Source organism: Athene cunicularia (assembly GCF_003259725.1).
Source record: "Athene cunicularia isolate RWA chromosome 2 unlocalized genomic scaffold, athCun1 chr2_part1, whole genome shotgun sequence".
Classification (NCBI taxonomy): Eukaryota; Metazoa; Chordata; class Aves; order Strigiformes; family Strigidae; genus Athene; species Athene cunicularia.
This window is the reverse complement of record NW_020799095.1, coordinates 111,524,293-111,545,892: the sequence shown is the minus strand read 5'-3', so window position 1 is coordinate 111,545,892 and position 21,600 is coordinate 111,524,293. Positions and strand designations below refer to the sequence as shown.

Below are 21,600 nucleotides of genomic sequence, written 5' to 3'. Positions count from 1 at the left end.
CAGAGGGCAGAAGCATTTTGATTCGCTGTCTCTCTCACTTTTTCGTTTACTTTTTGTGCTGATGTGTAGAATAGTATTTTGGTTTTAGAAGATGATAGAAATACAAGTGGGTGATGATCAGGGAGCTGGAGCACCTTCCTTATGAGGACAGGCTGAGAGAGTTGGGGTTGTTCAGCCTGGAGAAGAGAAGGCTCTGGGGAGACCTTATAGTGGCTTTCCGGTACTTAAAGGGGGCCACAGGAAAGATGGGGAGGGACTTTTCATCAGGGAGTGTAGTGATAGGACGAGGGGTAATGGTTTTAAACCTGGTGAGGCCACACCTTGAGAACTCTGTCCAGTTTTGGGCACCTCAATACGAGAGAGATATCAAGGTGCTGGAGCAAGGGCAGAGGAGGGTAACGAAGCTGGTGAAGGGCCTGGAGAACAGATCTTATGAGGAGCGATTGAAGGAGCTGGGACTGTTCAGTTTGATGAAGAGAAGGCTGAGGGGAGACCTCATCACTCTCTACAGCTACCTGAAAGGACATTGTAGAGAGGTTGGTGCTGGTGCCTTCTCACAGGTAATTAGTGATAGAACAAGGAGGAATGGCTTTAACTCCACAACAGGGGAGGTTCAGACTGGACAGTAGGAAAAAAAATTTTCACAGAAAGAGTGGTCAGACAGTGGAATAGGCTGCCCAGGGAGGTGGTGGAGTCACCATCCCTGGATGTGTTTAAGGGTCGTTTAGATGAGATGTTGGGGGATATGGTGTAGGGGAGAACTTTGTAGAGTGAGGCTGATGGTTGGAGTCAATGATCCCAAGGGTCTTTTCCAACCTGAATGATTCTGTGATTCTGTAAATGGAAAGAGGGTAGATTTAGGTTAGATGTTAGGAAGAAATTCTTTACTGTGAGGGTGGTGAGACACTAGGTAGAACAGGTTGCCCATAGAGGTTGTGGCTGCCCCCTCCCTGGCAGTGTTCAAGGCCAGGCTGGATGGGGCTGTGAGCAACCTGGTCTAGTGGAAGGTGTCCCTGCCCATGGCAGGGGGGTTGGGACTAGATGATCTCTAAGGTGCCTTCCAACCCAAACCAATCTATGATTCTATGAAACTGGTCCATATCTATTGTTAACTTACTGTGTATCAGGTCATCTCCTGTGGTGCTGTGTAATGAAAAATCTCATTGTTTGTTTAGTAACAAGTAAGGGGAGAACATGTGTCTTGCTGAGTGCACCAAGGAAACAATTTAATTGGTCTCCTAAATTCTGCCTTGTTATTCCCATTTCCTTTTTTCAGAGAAAGTCCCCATTTTGTGCATTTCATAGTGCTGAAATTAAGTGAAGAGTAGGTTTTAGAAAGGCTACAGTAGATGTCACTGATCTATGCCTGTCTGGTTCTTCCCTTCTAAAGTATTTTTTCCCCTGTTCCTTAGATCTCCTTTTCCTACCTATATGTCTCATTTGGTTCATTTAAATAAATGTGCAGGAAAAAGTACAATTCAGTAGTAGTCCACTATAAACTCTGAAGTTTAATATAGTGGAATTGTAGTGAATCTTATTTAAATAAGTTATTAGAATAACAGATCTACACATAGACGATGCAGATTCAATGTACTTTCTTCCTACACTTCCTGTGATTACTGATTTTGAGGTATGACCAGAAATCAAGTGTAATGCTTTGAGGATACCATAAATGAACGTGGTTTATTAGTGGATAGAGCTGTTGCTTTTCTTTTGGGCAGTCTAAAATAGTTCTGTATCTGTGTCAAATGTGTGCATATCTGTAATAGAAACCTTACAAGATCTGTCAGGTAATGGGAGAGTTTAATATGTATAAAACCAAGATGGTTGATACTGCTGTCCTCTCAGGAGCAATCTTACTACTGAGGGAAGAGAAGACTATGTGAGAACTCTTGTGCTTTATTTTGGAATTTAAATGCCCAGACTCTTCGTCGTCTTAAGTAAATAATTTAACTTTTATAAACATGAACCGTATGAACTTAAAAATGCTTTCAGCAGACTCCAGTAGTAAAATAACGATTCTTCAGCAAAAGATTTTTATAGGCAGGATTATTTCAACCATTAGCTTTCATAAACTTGAGATTGCCATACCAGTTTCCATTAGCACACCATATATGCATTAAATATACCAAGACAAGTGGAGTGTACCTGTGCCAGGTACAGTATGTGAAACTTTGTCTAGTGTAACCCAGGTATTGACAGTACTGTTTTTACTTGAGTCACAGTGTGGGTGGGGCAACTGGTTTGGTTTCCAAGAAAATTCTAACATTCCACCTGAAAATAAAATATAGTTTTCATGCTCAGTTGGTATTTGTATCTCAGACATACATTGTAACTTGCATCATTTGAAAAAATACTCCCTTTTTTGAACAGCAATGTTTTCTCTTCATTCTCTTTTGCAAAGTAACACTGAATTTGATCAGAAACTGTAGTTAGATGATTGTGTCAGAGCCTTGTGCAGGTTCAAATCATTCAGTCTGTAGTAAAACTTGCCTGAGTTATTTTCAGGTAAATATCTGATTAATTCTATATGCCCTGTGGATTGGTGTAGCCCAGAGTTCAGTTTGTTTCAAAATAAATACATTTAAGAAAAAATTCTATGCTTCGGTGGATTTTTCAGATAAGGACCGAAGCAAGTCCTTATAAATAGCAGAGTTCATAAACCGTGGGTAGGAGTCTCTGTGCATTAAGGTATAAATTTGAAGCTGTGCGTCATCAAAGGTGTGTTGCGAGGGTTCCAGCATATTTCTGTTAATAACTTCTCTTACTCTGGAGTCCAGACTGACCTGCATATTAAAACAGAAAGTCAGATAAATAATAGTGGTTAATAGTATATGGGGATTTTCAGGTTGATTTTATTGGTTGAAAAAGCAGTCTTTTTAACCATTTCAGATGGTGTTCTTCAAGAGTGTAAAAATTAAATAGGCAAAAAATGACTGTGGTATTTGAAAGTAGTAATCTCTTGAGTATGGATAGAGAAATGTTCTCACTGAGGCAACCTTACTTTGACCAAGACTGCCTGCAATCCCATTACTGCCGAAACCTGAGAGACCGGCAGACTATTTCCAGACCAACTTCCTGCTCTGTAGTAGAAGACTTTTAATTTTTTTGTGACAGTTTGTTTCCTTGGGAGTTAGCACTGTTGTAAAGAGACTGAATTGAGAGTAAACAATGTGGCACAGATGAAAACCGTAACCTGGGAAGCTGGTGATTAATCAAATTCCTGTTAAAAAGCAGAGTGAATTGATATGAACCACAGGTACGGCTATATAATGATTTCATACGACATACAAGTAATGTCTTTTTTTTCCTGCAAGACTCTAGTCTCTGTAGAATGGTATCATTATTACTAGGATAGACTGCTTAGATTTAAACAGCATTTTTATAAGCACGAAAGTATAGCTTGCACTGCAAACAATTGAGTTTTGCAAGGATATTGGAAGGTTTAAAATTCTAGCCTGCTTGCCAGGTTTATACTCAAACTGAACTGAGGTGTCTTCGAAACTTGACATATTTTCTAACAGCAAAGTGATAGGTAGTTCTGAGAACTTTCAGGAAGTCAGTGTGTTCTATGCCATATTTTTCTGCTGATCTTTGAGCAACTTGTATTGCAAGCACAAACACTTTATTTGTGGTTACTGTGCTTTTGGAGAGATGCACACACCACCTTCCTAGTGCAAAGGAAAAAGAAACTGATTTGTCCAATAAGTATATTTTAAGTTGAGCCAGGATAAGTGATCATCTGTATATTTGCGCCTTGAACTAAAGATTTTACACGAGCATGCCAGCGTAGCATAGGAAGAGCTTTCTTACAGCTAGTTTTGACTATCTCACCTCAGTGATGGGTGGGGCCTTTTTCCCCTAAATCTCTACTTGTTGGCAGTGGAATGTGGGGAGAAAAAAGTTTTCCCTGGGTATTGTTGAAGCTTTAAATGCATGTTAGTTCTAACTGTGGAGAGCAACACTGAATAATGAACTGGGAAAAGTAATATACCTCTTTTGGAGAAAGGATAGAAATATAATCTTCATAAATCAGTCTTGCTTTTTCTTCAATGACACTTTTGTTGGATTCTTGTTTTAGTTCCTCACAGGCCATCCAGAAAAGCATGTTTTCCTCGCTGAATTCTGTTCGTAGAAATTCACGAAAAGCATTTCTGCCAGCTGGAGTAAGCATCAACTTGTCAAATGATTGAGCCCAGGCGTTTACTTCTTCAAGAGTAGGGGCAGGGCTTGAGGAAGGACGAGAGGACAAGAGAGAAATGAATGAATGTTACTCTTCGCAGCTGACTGGAGGCATCTGCCATCATGATGGAACAAAATTGCAAGATTCATGGGGCTCTTAATTTCTCACCAGAACTACCCAAATGCAAACTCTAATAAACGTATTTATAAGATGTGTTTTAAAAGTGTGCTTATCAAAAGCTCTGATGCAGATGTTTGCCAGTACTTTGATGCAGAAATTGCAGTTTACTGCTCAAAGTAATTGCAACAGAGAAGTCCCTCTGCAACAGCTAAGCATTTTTTTATATCTAATAGTCCTTGTTGAATTGTTGTTAAAAATTGAATGAAAATATGTAGAAAGAAGCAATGATTCAAACCTTATAAAAGGTACCCACCCTCCTGTCTACTACAGTTTTGCAGGTGCTCCTACCTGTTTGACCAATTCTGAAGAGACAGTTGCCTGCCTCTTGGGAGGATCTGAGCTCTCTTTATTATTTTTGTGAGGCTGAGCACTGACACTTATCTTCATTATGTAGTTGCTGGCTGGGAACAGGATGTATTTAAAAACTAGTTCAGAAAAAAGGGAGATTGTGTTTACAATGCTGGTTTTGATCTGCCATGTTATGAAAGTGGGGAATGTGGTTAGATGCTGCGTATAAATAAGGTAAAAGATTACAGATGAGACCTTTGGCTCCTTAGAAGATAAAGAGACAGAGGACTGCAAGTTCAGCATAAATGACAAATAGATAATGGTTATTTACATATTTCAAGTAATGCACTTGATTTAGTATGGTTTGGGTTTTCTTCATTTTAGCTTGACAGTACACTTGGTAAAGACCATACCTTTCCTCACAGTTTGGAATACTCTCTGCTTGGAGTTCGTGAGATGTTCTTCTTGCTCTCTCCTCCTCTTGATTTCTAACTGTAAGACTACAAGGTAGCAAACAGAATTTTAGTCGGCTTCATAGAGGAAAAGGCTGAACATACACTAGTTGCTTTTCCTCCAATATTAAAAAATAAATTGACTGATAGGACAAGTTAACAAGTAGTCACATTAACCATAATTATACTCTGACATCAGTTTTACCTGGTAAACTTTAATGTAGATGAATGATTAGTATTGTATCACAAATTTTCTATACAGGAACTATAGATTTATAGAATATATTGAGTTGGAAGGGACCCATAAAGATCATTGAGTCCAACTCCCTATATATAGTATACATGAGTGTGTGTGTGTGTGTGTGTGTGTATATATATATATATATATATATATATATGCATGAGTACCCTTTATCACATACTGAATCTTTTCTCCATCGATGCTTATTATAATGTGTATGCTTGATGCAGTGTTTTTACTGAGGTTCACTAGATGCAGGTTTTATGTGGGTTAGAGTTCAAGGTTGGTTTCTGGGGTTTTTTTCCTCCTTGGCTATTTTTTATATCCATAAGGTACAATGAGGGCCAATACTGGTTTAGAATGGTGATACCATGTTACAAGAAAGCCACAGTTCAGAAGCTGGACCACAGGTTTTAAGCAAGCTAGACACTTCTGTATGTGATGTTGGAAGTGTAAGCATCTTTCAGATTTCAAATGTGGATATAGCCAGATTGTGTGGTAATTGATTGCAACTTAAAGTATGTGCTTCAGAATGTGAGGTCTGGCACACAAAGAGCAGATATATTGTTGCTGAATATCATTTTCATTATGTCTGACTAGAAATGAGTATTAGTTTGTTTGTAGCATTGCAGAAAAATGTTTGCTGCAATCACTAGTGATCACAGAGTATTTTCATGTCCCACAGAGGGGTAGCTATAAACTTCTGCCGCTTTCATCAAATGTTAGTTTAAATAACTATTTTTTTAAAATTCCTTCTGTAGTTGCACATGATTCTTTTTCATTTGAGACTGGGTTTGAGAATATACATATTTCTTTTTAGGGAGTGGGGACTGTTCCAGTTCCTAGGCTATTGTAGTGTAGTGAGAAATGCACATGCATACAAATACGCGTTCATGTCATTGGTAAGGCTGCTTAAAATTTCTCAAGAAGAAAAGCTCCTGGTGAATTACAACCTGTAATTTATATGAAATGGGTTCTCCAGCTGAAATAAAGCAATGCAGTTATAACTTCTAGGAAAATAAAAAACTTAATTTCTTAATTTCTATCTTAAATTTCTTTAATGCTAATGTTATAACAGTTTAATTGCCTTAATTGTTAAGAATCTCATTTATCTCTAGTAAGACTTTTTGTTAAATCAGTTGATTTTTCTCTCCCTTTTGCCTTCTAAACTCATGGCTTTGTGTTATTTGCAGCCTTACTATTTACTGGTTATCTCCTCCTTTTGCTTTCTCTAGTGTTAGTCCATAATCTGCAGAGACCTGCTTTTCTCTTTGCCAAGGCAGTCCATGCATTGAAGAGGTAGGAAAGCTTTCCTATTGCTAAGATTGAGAGCAGATACTACACACACTTTTTTTTGGGGGGGGGGGGGGGGGGGGGGGGGGGGGGGAAGTAGTTAATGTTAGTTCTCTGTTCTTTTGGTGTGTATAGGTCTCAATCCTTTACTACCCTTTTTTTTCAGTGATTCCGGCCTTTTTAAAATATGAACAGTGATAGATTATCTATTCCTTATGCACAGACAAGAAGTGAAATGCTTGTTAGAGGAGTTACTGAATTGAGGGGAACCAACCAATCTGACAGGAAGGATTGCAGTCTTCATAAGATAAATGCACAAAAGGACAAAAAAGACAAAAGAAGTAACAAAAGCTTCCTCAAGAGAACATGTCATGCTTCAGAAAATGACTTGCATGCAAGCGCTTTCCCTAGAAATGTACAGGTAAAGAAAAAAGACACCAGTGCAACACTGCATCTCAGGATCCTGAAGAGTAACAGGCTGGAGGCTTGGGTGTGGCTTTAGGAATGAACACAAGCTCTTGAGTATTGAGCTGAGAGACTAATTTCACCGTGTCTTCATTCTAAATCTACTATTAAGTGTATGTTGAATATTAGATGTTCAACAACTCAGCCGCATGACTCATGTAGACTGTTATTTTTATTCCTAGTCATAATTTTTCTCTTCAAAGTACTTGAGCTATTTTGAGGAAAGGCTCTATGAACAGGGAATATAAATAGCTTAATTATGGCTTGTTTTGCATTTCTTGCTACTAGAAAACAATTGTTCTCAAAAAAAAATCAGAAATTATTTTAAAGCTAAAACAAGCTGCTCTGTTTTGGAGCCTATACTGGTTTCCCAGATGATTCTGAAGTGCAAATAGGAATTTCAAGCATCATGAAATTTGGGTAGTTTCACACACCCTTGAGTAAAGTGCTTTCTTTGAATTGTTTGAATAGCAAGGTGCACAGAAGATGAGCATCCTGAAAAATAACAGGTAAAATGACAAAAAAAGTACTTTTATCAACAATTCTAAAGATATTTTATGTATCTAACGTAGTAGATAAATATGCCTTATTTTTTCTTTTTATGGAAAGATACGTGTTTGTGTAATGCAGCTCTAGACCGAGCCAATTTTGATTGCACTGGACAACTGTTCAGATGACACTGGAAGCTCTATGGGATGCTTTAATAGAGATGCCATTCTGCAAGGTAGTAAACTGATCCTGTACAGGCACAGTACTCTACCTTAGTTTACCTCTAAGCACCAGCTGAAAAGCTTGCTAGGATCAGAGCCAGAGTTCTTGCCAACTTGCAAGAAAACTCCAAGCGCGTTTTGTCCTTTCAAATTATTCACTATTTACATTAGGGAGGGCAGAATTGGCTTCTGAAGAGCTGAATACCAAAAGCAGAAGCTCTTCCCTTGCCTTCCAGTGTGTTCTTCAAAGCATTTGCTACCAATTGCCGTTGCAAAAAAAATAATGGTGGAATAGATTCCTAGCCTGGGCTGTAAGGTTATTTGAGTTGCTCCGTTCACCTCAGTGCCAGGTTTGCTTTCTCTGAAGTATTTGTGGTGCATAGTGCATTTATAAGAAGCACTCAGCTTGCTATCAGTGTTTTGGTTGAAGTCCTATGGCTGTTTAAGGCTTTTTTTCATTGAAATATTTAAGTTCTGGTCTTGCCCGTTAATTAACAGTTGTCCCCAAACAGATACAGGTCTTTTGAGTATGGGAAGCTTTACTTCAGTTTTCAATTAAGTCACTTGGATTTGGAGGAGCTGGTAAGAGAGAGAAAGGTGAACCCATTAAGGAATTGACTGACTCCTCTTCCTGTTTTGCTTTGCTCCCCTGATAACTTTTTTCCCCCTTAACACCTTGTAATGGGAGTTCTTCTGAATTATGTTTTGCTTAACTCCTCATCTTCAGCAAATTACCCACAATGTTTAAAGTCTGTGATCCTAAGGATTAACTTCATCTGAGTTGCAGGTGCCATGAGATGGCAACACTAATGACTACTGATCCACTTGCCTTCAAAACAAAAGAACACTTCTGTGGACCTCGTCATTCATTTTCTGTCTACAAATTCTTCCACCTTCTCTGAACTCCATTTAACACAGTCTGTGCAGCTTGTTAAGTCCCAGCCTTAAATCTAGAGCTGTGACATTCTGGTATTGCTTTCAGTTTTTAGTGGAAGTGCTGGTGAAGGTCAAGGCTGAGGAGAACAAGTCCAGCACAACACAGACCTTCATTACACAGTATTGACAAGAAAAGTTTAACAGAGATACTGTACAGAGATTTTTTTTTTTAAAAAAAAAAGTCTGTTATTTCAGTGGCAGGAAAAAGAATAAATGGAGTAGAAGGTTGTGTCCTGTACTAGAGCACAGTCATCTCAGTCACAGATTTGCAGAATTACCCAGGTGGTCTGTTTGGCTTATGCTGTCCTGTACACAGGTTACTGCCTCCCTCCCCTGCTACTCTGTTCCCCAGAGACTAGAATAAGAGGGGTTACCACGAGCAGCTGCAGCAACAGCACCAACAAAAGCAGCAGGCATTGGAACCTCGATTTCCTGTGCCGTGCTGAGTCTGTGCAGTGCCTGGGGTCTCCTGGGTCATAGACATCTGCCGTTTGCGCATCTCCATCCGCTCTGATCCCATGGGCTGCAAGACACAAGGAGAAGGGGGAAGTAAGAAACATTTATCTTTTTTGTTCTTTGCTTTAAAAGTCTTACCGAGAAGTGCTGAAGGCCACAGCTCCAAAGGAAGTGAAAAGCTAAATGCTTGATTTTTTTTTTTTTTTTTTTCTCTCCCTGCACAGAAGCTCTTAGTTGTTGAATCCTTTGGAAGACTCGCTCATTTTAAGTGCTGTGATGGAAGGTAAAGGGGCTAATGAATTCTGCACATGGGTAGGAATATGGAGAGAGCAGTGATGCAGAGAGCAAAAGGTGGAAGTGAGGGGTCTCACAGCTGCAGCTCTTGTCACAGTGGAGTTGAAAAGGGTTTCACAAGGTTTTTGACTTCAAAGCCAGTCCTAAAGAAAATGGTACAGAACAAAGGTAGTTAAAGCCTCTCTCTTTTCTTTTCTCTGTTTCTCTTGATTAGCCAGTGCACAGGCTTAGTGATGCTTGAATGAGATACCTAAGCTCTGCTGAAAATCTGGCCTTCGGTGAGTGTTAAGAATGTCTCAAACCTGCTGGTTGCCCTGTAGCAAAGGGGAAGGGCCACTGCTCATCTGCCCATTATAGGTCTGCCACCACTTTTTAAAGTTTTTCTCAAGAAGGAATCAAGTGCTTCTGTGAAGATGAGGAATTACTAGTGGAGAAAACACATGACTGGATGTTAATATTGAATATGCAGGTTTTTGGTTACCTTCCCCAACTGAAGACGGCATGAAACACGTTTTGGTGGAAACACTGGTTGTGGTTTTTGCACTGTTCTAGGAAACCTTTTTGGAGCCTGAATTCTGCAGTTTCCATAGAGGAATGGTGTTAATGAAATAACAAGTCCCCTTGAAATCCCTGTCCCTTTCTGTCCTCTCTCTGAGCTTCCAACTTGCTCTACAACACTTAGTAATGCTCTCCCTATTATGCTGAGGGTTGTGCCATATCTAAGTGACAGATGTCTTTTATAGGTGAAATGCCAGTTTGTACAATATGAATACATCTTTCTTCATTTAATTTGTATTTGATTTTTGGATGCATAATACTCCTGTGTCATGAGATCCCTTTGTGTGTAGGCTTTTTCAGGTTGCTAAACCTTCTTCTGAGGCCATGAAAATTGTAGTGGAATTAAAATTAGCTGCTACCTATTTTGATTTTTTTTTAATTGATTATTGAATACCAGACTCAAAATCTGAGCTGAATACTGGAGGGTTAAAAGCTGCCTTCCTTCCTAAAATGTTCAGCTAGGTTGAGGAAATACTATTGTAACTTGAGGAAGAATGTTAGACATTGTCACGAACTTGACAGAAGTGTCAGGAGAAGAAAGGAGATTGTTGTAGCAGAGTGCAGCATTACATTTTGCTAGGGTTTTTTATGCTGGATTTGTTTCTTTTATACAGCTTAATAGTTTTTGTTTTCCTGAGAACCACCCACTCTCCCAAGAGAAAAATGCATGACATGCTGAGCAGAAGATGCACCTGCTTTGCAGGAGGAATAGAATATAAGAACAACAATACAGATAAAAATTATAAACTCATTTTATATCTCTGTAGACCTAATCTGACAAGCAATGCCTAAGTGTCCAGAAATAGAAAATCCGAAAAAGAGTATAGCTTCCAAAACCCCCACAACCTTTCTTCTTTTAAAACGTGGAAGAATAAATGTGAAATGTAGCATACATTTGTAGATTCAGATTTCTTTCCTTCAGGGTTTCAGATTTGCAGAAATAGAACAAAGCACTAAGTATTAATTTCCTTCTAGATACCTATACTTTTAAAAATAGACCATCTTCGTATTTCAATTAGAAAGTACTAGCATATAAAACATTATTGGAATGATAATGTATCTTGGAATATTTCAGGCTGCTTTGGACAAAACAATTATTGATTAAAAAGTGTAATTTGGATTCAGATGTGAGATGTTTTATGTGGATAGTTCACACATTTATATCTCTAATCCATATCCCAATTGGACTGATAGTGGTCTGAGTAGGAAAGTTGATTCCTGTTTGCTTTTTTACAAGGAGAAAGGTAAAGGATAGTGGAAGTAGGAAGAATAAACTCTTCCTCCCCACCTCATCCCACTGTAGCTTAATTCAAAAGATCTTTCTGGATCTGCTGTTACCATTTCAGGTTCTTCAGAACTGTTCTTTGACATCTTTAATGAAAGGGAAGGCCATGCAAGTAGCTGTAGCAAAAACTGCCCAGCTGCATTGTGTCTTTGTTTCCCTTCTGAATCATATACCTTACTTAGAAGTTTTCTGGTACTGTAGGTTTTTATGAATGTTCATCATTGCATCACTTCTCACGCATTTTAAAGAAAATAAAGGATTGAGCTACACAAATTCGACACAGTTTTTTTTCAGATTAAATGATGCATTTTCATTTTAATTTGGCAGATGTATACCAACTTTCTCATTGAATAAGCAAGTAGGTTTTGGTCATTTGTGTGATGAAGATTTTTTCTGAAAGATATTTTTAGCAGAAAGAGCATGATTTCATGATAGCAGAGCTGTATTAGAGTAATGAGAAATAAACAAAAGAGGGCTGGAATAGATCTGGTGGCTTAAAGACAGGCCAAGCTTTTGAATTACAGAGCTGTGTAGTGATTATCGTGCATGTACTTCCTATGGTGGTTGACTGTTACATTGTACATTTGGTAGAGGTTTGCAGTGGATCACAAACTAGGCTGTGACTTTTTGTGGTGTATTATGTGTGGTAAGATACAGGAAGTAATTTACTTCTCTGTGCAAGTACTATGGGTATCGCATTCCAAGAAAGATAAAGCATCTAACAAGATGTTTAGAAAGCATGACTTATGCAGAAAAACTGTATGAGTTTGGCTTGTTAACCTAGAAAGGGGAACTCAAAAGCATATCAAACTTCTGATCAGTAAAAGGTTATGATGTTCTTTCTACTGTTCTCTCTTTCAGAGAACTAATGAGTTAGCTTGGGCTAAATAAAATCTAGGCTTGATTTTATAGGATGGCAAGGCAGAGAGCTGAGCAGTGGTTCTGCAGTCACAAACTTCTTTGGCACACATAGTATAAACACCCATAAGACAAACATATCAGGCTGGTTTTTTTTTAAAAAAAAAAAACAAAACACCACACAACAACCAACCAAACAAAAAAAAAAAACCCAAAAAAAAACCAACCCACCCAGCTCTGTGTCTAGATCAAACTGTTGTCAAGTGCATCATTCTATATAATTTTCTACCTGGACCAACTCCCTTTGCCCACATAAGTGGATGTCTTTAAAAGTCCAGGGTTTTGTGGTTCATCTTCTAATCAGAATTGCAAAATAAATTTAAATGTTCATTTTTGCAGCAAAACTTGTTGCAAATGTATATCACAGTTGTGGTTGTACTGAGACTGTAATGCCAGACATGAGGCCTTAATGCACAGTAAGATGTAGGCTCTGCCTAAAGGATATGTCATAATTTCATATGTATGTTCATGGATATATATTGGCTTTCTAGATTTATTTGCTTTTTAAAAAATAAATAAATAAACCAGGGAAACAGAAACACTGCAATCCTGCAGCTGTCTGTGGTGATATAAGAAGCTCCTTTTGCTTTCCCATAAACTGCTCCTTGGCTGGAACAGAGGCAAAGGCACAGACACTGAGTTTTTGCAAGTCATCTAAGGATACATTTTCAGAGAAAAGTACCTTAAAAAGTATTAAGCCTATCTCACTGTATGCAGGGAAGTATAATGGTCTTGGAAGGTGTATGGGAAAAAAAGTTAGAGATAAGCAAGTTGTCTGAGATCATGCAGTGAGCTAATGACAGAGCCACTAATGGGACACAAACAGAAAAGCCTTGTTTTATGTCTGTTGTTGTTGTTCTGCTACTTTTAGTATATACAGAATTCCACTATGGGTCATCGAAGTTCTCCATCACACTTTGCTGCTTCTTGCTGCAGCCACCATAGCTGTGTAATGAACCTTTCCAGACAACTGCTCAAATTACTGTTTTGAGCTGTACTGTGTGCAGGAATGGACACTAGATTTAACAAGTCTAGTGAATATTATTTGTAGGAATTTACAAAACTCCTTGCTTTTTTACAGTACAACCCCCATTGGCAATAACTTAAACAGCAGCTTGACTGACTTGCAGATCTGTGGGAATGGAGGTGGCTGTTTATTTGCCTTCAGTAGACTTTAGGTGCTCAGGGCGAAAAGGAGAGGATTTTTAGACCTCCCAGTAAAAAAGCCTGTTCGTATCATGTTATGGTTGTTAATTTGGGACATCACATGGTCTGACTGGGTCATGTAGTAAGTGTAAAACCAGTTATAAACTCTGGTGCCTGTGTTCTTTGCATCAGTGATGAGATCGACGGTATATATTAGTTGAAAAATTATTCACAGGTGGCCCCTATTGCTATAGTACACGGTACCAGTGATTGGCAACCTCTTCAACTTTATTATCCCACAGTATTAGGCCAAAGAGCCTCAACCAACTGTGATCAAAACCAGTGGAAGCATGACTGCTGATTTTGCAAAAGGGATTTCCTTATTTTCTAGACTGATATTGTGGGTCATCAGGTTTTAATAATGAAAAATCTGAATCATCAGCAGCATTCTGATCCAATAGATTACCTTAAAGTTGTTAAAGGGAATGACGTGTGTTGATACTTTGTTGATATATTTAGCTAAATATTCTTTCCCTGTGGTAGTTAAGAATATATTTGGCAGATCTACAAGTGGTGACTTGGGTAAGTAGGATAAGGGGCACGTGGGTATTGCTCTCCTGACTGTGTTTCATAAGTATCATAAAAAGTGACCTAAACTTGTCCCAAAAATCTGACTGTGATGCTTAAATAATGATTTCTGTTTTCTTAAACCAGTAGTAGGACATTGGAGAGTAATGCTTGTAGAGTTGGGCAGGAAAACCATTAGTTGTAGTAATTGGTTGGAAGACTTTGGAGCTCAAGTTGCCCTGTAAGAGCATTCAAAGGTGAGGGATAGTTCAGAGCTATTACTTGGCTGTAGGACAAAAGGGTGTCTTCCTGAGGAAAACAAAATGTACAGCCATCCTCCTACACCTGGTAGTGTCAGGTAGATCACTGAAATCTGACAGGAGACTGTTGTTTAGTCAATATGGTATTGAAGTGGGAAAGAACCTGTGAGCGAATGGGACAGATTTCTTCTGCTAGAGAATTTTCATAATGCAGTTAGAAAAAATGGATCAGCTAGGTGCATCTTCTGTAAACATCAGTGCAAATGTTCTTCTATCAGCCAAAATATTCTGTTCCTTATTACAAGGTATGCACTTTGAAAATGGCAATTGGTAAATGCAGCTTGTCACACCAGCCTCCCAGGACAGCCACTTATGTAGTCAGCTGACACTGAAATAAAAACAAGATGGAGGTGTTCTTTCTACGGTTTTCAGTTTTCATGACATGCAACTACTATCTGGTTTTAAATGGAGTTTTTACTGGACACTGTCAAGTATTTTCTGTTTCATTTCCCTGGACAATCAAATATAAGTGTGTCCATCAACAAAGAGGATGTTTTCTTTGGAACATCAAGATCTTGTGATGAGAGAAAATTCCATTCTAATACATTCAGTTTTGAAGTATTAATGCTGATTGCATATTTTCAGCTGCTGAAAAGCTACATCACTTCACTATGGCCAGTGAAGACAAGGGGATTTATACCAGCTGAGGATCTGATCTGGTACTTGTATTTATGCTGCCGAGAAAACTGACTTTATATCTTGGGTTGGATTTAGTACCAGGTGGTGCTAAGCAGAGGTGTTATGAATTGTCTGAAATATCTTGCTTCAAAATTTGTATAAATGTTTTGTTTAAAAATCCTCCTTCTGCTTCCTGAATGCATTTACACAGATGGCTACAGTGTCAGTTTTCTGTACCCACTGAAAGTGACTTTTTCCCCTCTTACTAAGAGAATACAGAGTGTGTGTATCAGTGCACATAAACTGTTCTTCTCTATTTCTGCTCTAATTGAATAGTTTTGTATTTATTATTTGAGAGAACTCTTACTGTTTTTATAAACTAGAGATGAATGGTTTTATTTTTTCCAAGGTAGTTTAAGTATGTGTATATTTTTTTTTTTACATATTTCTTTAAGCAGTTAAAGACTCAGACCGATGAGATGTGCTCTCCTCCTATTCTCATTGAGGTCCTTGCAAGTTCAGGAAGGACCAACATCTCACAGGTTCAAACTCAAATTACTGCTCTGTTTTTGGTGAAGTTTTTTCTTTTAAGTTACTTGGGTAGTCCCACTGAGCTCTAGTGCTTTCCCTCTAAGACTGAGGCATGGTTATATTGCTTCTTCAAGGTAAGAGAGGGAGTCCAAGAGAAGAACTCGTCCCTGAGCCCCAATGGAGTGATTCATCAACCTAGTTTGCAACAGGTTTATCCCCTAATACACCTGGATTTTAAAAACCTTAGATGCTCCTTGGTCTCTTGCTGTTTAATTACCTGTTACCTTAAACTAGATTGCTGTACTACAAGAGATCCATACCCTAAAATTTGCCTTGCTGAGGAAGAATAAGCAAATCGGAAATTGCTCATCTTTCTTTAGGTTATCTCCCTCAAACCACAATGGAAGTTTCACTGCTCTGAACACCCTGTGCCTCCTTTATCATCTTGGATTTCCAGACCTCTCAGAGGGTGCTATGAGAATAAACAAATTGTGTGAGAACCCTCTGTGCTGGATGCTCTCTGCCCTTTGTAAATGGGGGTCTGCTGTCTCTGTCCCCACCATCTGGAACAGCTACGTGCCTTGTTTGAAAATGGGTTGGAGAAGAAAACACAAGGGATTTGAAAACTGAGATAGATCGCTATCTTGTACATGTTGTTTAAAGAATCCAAAAGTACTTCTAGACTACTGATGAAATGAGGTGAGATACCTTAACGAAAGGACTTCAACCTCTACCATCTCCAACACTGTTTAACTCCGGCCTGTGTACAGTTTTAGCCAATTGCTGGACATAATATGAAATGTATCTCTACGTCCAATTATATTAGTTTGACTGTCCAAAGTAATGGTGCCACTATCGGAGACAACTATGTCTGCTTGGTGAGGGCTTGGGTAGCCATAATTTAATAGAAAAAATATTACTTTGGTTTATATGGATAGGGAAGGACCAAAAGGTGCTACTCTTCTGATTCTTGGGTAGTCACTGAAATCTGATCTTGATAATATCAAGTCACTGTGGGGAATTACATCCTTGAACAGGACAGTCAGTGTCCAGATGGCAACAGGAATTTCTGTTGCAAAGGTTTTTGTAGTGATGGTGTTGCCTGGACCAGATGAGACTCTAAATGATGCTTTACTATACAGTTCTTGCATCCAGCTGGCCCATGCTCCTTGGGACCACTCCAGCACATGCATGATCCATCCCTAGTGATTATCTTGAGCTACTTACAAAAAATCTAACTACCTAGTATACAAAAGACTGTCCTACATAATCATTTCTGCATCTGCAAGAAGTTTCTCTTCTGACTACTTACAAGTCTCCTCTGACTACCTACAAACTATGTAGGGTTTGATCCATTTTGCAACCTTGGAGTCTCTGGAATGGCTGTATTCTCTAATCCAGATGTTAATCAGCACATTGAAACATAAAGAAACTTGACTAGGCACAGCGGGTCCTGCCTGGAGGAATCCACCAAACTGTCCAAATCCCACACGGAGTGCACTAATTAGTCAAATACTTGATTGAGCAAGGGGAGTAGGAGTTGAGTTGATCAGCTTGTCTCTGGCTGGTTCACTGTTTCAAGTCCACCTAATGTAGCTTCTATGCAGGTGCTCAGGTGCAGAGTTTCTGGATCTCCCAAGGAGAGAGAGGCCCTTCTCTATATAATGATAACAACAAATTTAGTTCATTATAAAAATGTCCCTAACAAGCAATGAACCAAAAATAGAGGAAAAATAATGGCACACATTCTTACTGCTTATCCTGCTAGATAGCATCTATGATTCATATAAAAAGTACATGCTGCTATTACTGAATGCTAGTAAGTATTTGGAGAAAAAAAAAAAAAAAGTCCAGGGATTTAAGCAAGCATCTGAAAAGCTACTTCTGACAATAGTGGAAAAACTAGTGTATGCCTTAGGAGTAATGCTGAGGTACTGGAATAAATATGTCTGTCCTAGCTTTTCCACTCCAAGGCATGCCTATCTGACATTCAGATTATGAGGCATCTCTGTAACCTTATAAATGCAAAGGTCAGGAATGAAAATTACTTCCTTGGTTAAAAGCACCTCAGATAATACTTGGCTTAGTTGTAACATTTATAGTATTTACTAATCTCTCAGTTGAAAGGTGGGCTACCAAGAAAATAGCCTTCCCAAAGGAGCAGTATTTAAAGTCTAAGCCACAAATGTCAAATTTAAAAACAAAACAAAACCATCAAACCAATAAAAAAACCAAAAACTGAACACAATAATACACAGAAGATTGTAGGCAATGATTTTATGCTTCTCATTTTATGCTGAAGGACAATGACATTTTCTCAGCTCAAAATGCAAAGATTGTATTACTTTAACATAATTACTTAGACATAATGTTTCCTCCTCATACACATTATGGTCATGCAGGTGTGCAAGCCTTAACTTGTCCTCAGGGCTGATGTGCATGGCCACGGCATGAAGCTTTCCTAGTAACAACGCAGCCTGTGAAGCCCTGTGCTATAATGCTAGCTGACAGCCAGTTGGTGTGAGTGCACAGATGTGGATCATCATATTCCAGTTATTTTTTAGTAAATGCTTTGGGCCTGATCCAACCCCCATTAAAGCAATGAAAACTACTTATGGGTTTCAGTGAGCTTTAGGTGAGGTTATGTAAGTCCTACAACTGCTGCTCTCTCTTTGGATCCCCCTGATAATGGTAACCAGGGAGTTGGAAGAAAGAGGTTTTGTCCTTATCTACTGATGTTGTAAGAGGCTTGCAACTGGGGTCAAGATCCAAGTAAATCTCCGAATCTATATTTTATTAATTTAGAAATATTTGGGGCTGCAGAATATTCCCACTGAAGCCTGTGGCAGTTTATTGTCAACTGAAATACAAACAGGAAGCTTGATGCTCGTGCTTCTTCCTCTTCATTGACAAATCTGACGCACAGGCTTTCTGCATCAAGCAGTGTACTATTTTAGATAGAGAAGAATTATAATATATGTTAATGAACTTACCCACACATATGCACATGCTTCAGGCATAGTTATTGGATTGCCCACCTAGTGAGTTAAGAGCTCTTACAACAGTTTTTATTTGTATTATTGGAGATTTGGCATCTTGTAGTGAGGTGACTGAAATGGTTGAGCATTTATGAATGCAAGACAGAGGTTAGCAGAGACTGACACACAGAATAAAACAGCTTCTTATGTCACTGCTGTGCCCAAGTCTTAAGTGGATAAAATTGCAAGAGAAAGTATTATCTTTCTATGAGTTTAAAGAACAATTTTAGGATGCTTTTTTTGTAACATGTCCAGGAATTGAGTGCCTTCTACCCGTTTTATTTAATTATTTTTTTTCCAGAGGAGTGGCAGCTCAGAGGAGCAGGGTTCATCTATCCAAATTGAAGGACTGCTTTACACTTCAAAAGGAAGGGCTGAAAGTGTATCACCCCATCTAATAACAAGTAGTGATGCCTTGATCACATCGCCTGTTACTGAGGTCTCCTGAGGACTTAGATAACTGTCTTCTGCTCCTTTTCCTTTGGTATTCAGTGCTGCACATTTGGCCGCCAGATCAGCCCACTGTCTGCAAAAAACATCCTGCACTAAATATTTTTCCAAATAGAATCTCACTTTCTTGTTAAGAAACATAGTTACTTAAGTTTTCAGTGGTATTTTTGTGGGTGGCTGCTTTTTTGTTTGTTTGCTTGTTTGTTTTCCCCCCTAGAGGGATGCCCTATATCTCCTCTGGTAGTATTTTAATGTATTTCTTTACTTTAGATTTTATCACAAAAGACTTCACTGAAAATATTACTCTAACATGCAATTAGCAGGGTCACTGTCACTATTTCTCTTGTAATATGGAGAAGATGCGAAAGAATTTTTTACCTGTTGCATAGAAAAAGCAACAAAAGCAACCTGTCACTCCAGTACAGCTGTTTGTAGCTGCCATGACAGTGGAGCTGTATAAATGCAAGTATGGATATAACTTTGTCCCATGCTGACTCCTTTAAGAAACCAGGTCATTAAGTTAAATCAGTGTCAAGTCCTTCTCTGCACAGCACAGACTGTTGGCATCCCTTGCCTTGGCATCTGTGGCAGCTGGAGTCAGCCTTAGCACATGGATGTCAGTTCATACTGGCTGGTCAGTTCACACTGGTTGATCAGTTCTCAGAAGCAAAAACAAGCCAAAAAAACCCCAAACCCCAGGCTTTGTCGGTGTTGAGAGCTTTACTGCTGCTTCAGCCCTGCTTTGGCTGGCTTTAATGTCAGAGGAAGTATGTGCTTCTAGTTATTTTTATGCAGCTTGCTTTATAAAAAAATAAATTCATTCAGTCTAATATTTTACAAACCTCTTTACTATGCAAACAGTGAAACTGGTGCATGTAGCAGATTGCACTGCTCGCTCCCATCATCTACTGAGCGCTTGGTTGCATTGTGCTTAATTATGAATGGTCTCCAGAAAGCCCATTTTACTGTACTATGAAGTGACTCATATCACGCAGAAGCTCTGACAACTCGCACTGGGTACTGGAGTCACATGGCGCCGTATTAGTCAGTGACTCATTTCATATTGTACTCAGTGCTGAGATCTGACTCATATCGAACTGTGCGAGGAGCTGACTGACATTGTACTGGTCTGAAAGCTGGTTTGAATCGGGATGACTCACCCTGGAGCACGTTGAACACTGATTCACGTACCGTTTCCTATTGATTCCGATTGTTGCGATTCACTTCAGATTGTACTATGCCGGCATCTGGCTGCTCTGGCAGGTCAGGCACCAAGGTAGCTGCCCTCTGCCTTGCCAGCTTGCCTGTTATGCCAAAGGGAGCAGCATCAGCCAGGAGGAGTATTCAAGTCAATTTTAAAGCTGAAGAAAGGTCAGAATTTGACTTAGCACGCCATCATTTCAGTCATAACACTTTCTGGACTTCTTTGCTTCACCTGGCTATGACAAATTTTGAAACATGCCTATAAACAGAAAGTTACAAGGGTCATGAACCTCTCACAAAAAATACTCTTGCTTTTGGATGCTAGGGGCCTCTGCAGTATTTCCAAGACCTGCTGCCTCCTTGGGATAACTTGGTATAGTTGCCTGTGCTTCAGGTGCATCACCATGTGACCTGGGCTGCTTAGAGACACAGAAACCTTCTAGTCTGAAAACTTCTTCCTGGTACTTTAAGCTGAGCCCTCAAACATCGCTACTCACTCTGACAAATGTGCACTGTTCTTTCCAAGGGCTAGGGAGGTGTGTAACTGCCAAGGAGGTGCTTCCATCATTAACTATTTGGGACCCAGAGCAAAGATATCAAAATAAGTATTGATCCCCCTGGGTGGCAGTTAAGAAATTAAATGGGAAATGAAGTAACTGTTCTCTCATCTTAGAGCATTTTATAAAATGCAATACTAGTTTTGCGTTCAGTTGGCTTGAATATGCGTTTAGCTTAGAAGGATGCTCCTAGTTTTAACACGTTGCTCCTAATTTTAACCTGGGTGCATGCAGGGCTCTCTTAGCTGATAGTGATTTTGGCACTTTGGTCAGTTTAACTAGTGGCTACTGGTGTTGGGTCCCGGCGTAGAGCAATGGCGTAACCGGCACCACAGTCCGTGGGGCGGCAGAGCGCTGGACCTGACGCCAACGCTCCCCTTGTGCGATGGGCACAGAGGTACAAGGAGACTCCTCACCATTACGTCACGCTGACAGTACTGTGTGAGAATTTTTGATCTTACATTTTCGACAGCAAAAATGAAATAAGGGAATAGTCACATCAAGTAAATTCTATCGGTATTAAGTTACCTTGATTCTGACTGACATATACAAGGATAATCTTATCTCACTTTCTGCAGTTGTGTCCGATTTTCTTTACCTGCTTTTTTCTTGCCTACTGACGTTAGCTAAGGACGGAGCTCGGGAAGAGCTCCTTTTCTCACCCGAGGAGGCGTGATGTGGCAGGCTGATACTGGAAGAGTCTATATGGAAACACGGGCTTGTTGCTGCTCATCTCTCTTAACTTTAACTGGGAGCCGAGGGCCCCCAGAACGGCCGTGCCGCGGGACTCTCTTCGCGGAGGGGCGGGGGTGATGGATGCTGCCTTATCCTGATCCTCGCTCGTCAAAAGAGGACGAAGGGCCCGTGGGCGCACGGCGGGAGCCGAGCCGAGGCGTTCACTGCGCTGGGGC

The 21,600-nt window shown here is 39.5% G+C and overlaps 1 protein-coding gene across 2 annotated transcripts in view; it reads right to left on the bottom strand.

Annotated features, from left to right (window-relative positions):
- Nucleotides 1–1,883: 1,883 nt before the first annotated feature.
- The window catches only part of RGS20 (regulator of G protein signaling 20), a 37,693-nt gene continuing 17,976 nt past the window's right edge, over nucleotides 1,884–21,600 (bottom strand). The window contains exons 1-5 of one of the 2 annotated variants that reach the window (XM_026842065.1): nucleotides 16,771–17,097; nucleotides 9,123–9,271; nucleotides 5,065–5,151; nucleotides 3,995–4,229; nucleotides 1,884–2,786 (exon numbers count right to left, since the gene is read on the bottom strand). In XM_026842065.1, the coding sequence (XP_026697866.1) occupies nucleotides 2,598–2,786; nucleotides 3,995–4,229; nucleotides 5,065–5,151; nucleotides 9,123–9,268 (657 nt within the window). In that variant the 5' untranslated portion in view covers nucleotides 9,269–9,271; nucleotides 16,771–17,097 and the 3' untranslated portion in view covers nucleotides 1,884–2,597. Of the gene's footprint in view, nucleotides 2,787–3,994; nucleotides 4,230–5,064; nucleotides 5,152–9,122; nucleotides 9,272–16,770; nucleotides 17,098–21,600 lie in introns of those variants that run through there. The other variant, XM_026842064.1, reaches the window with a different exon arrangement.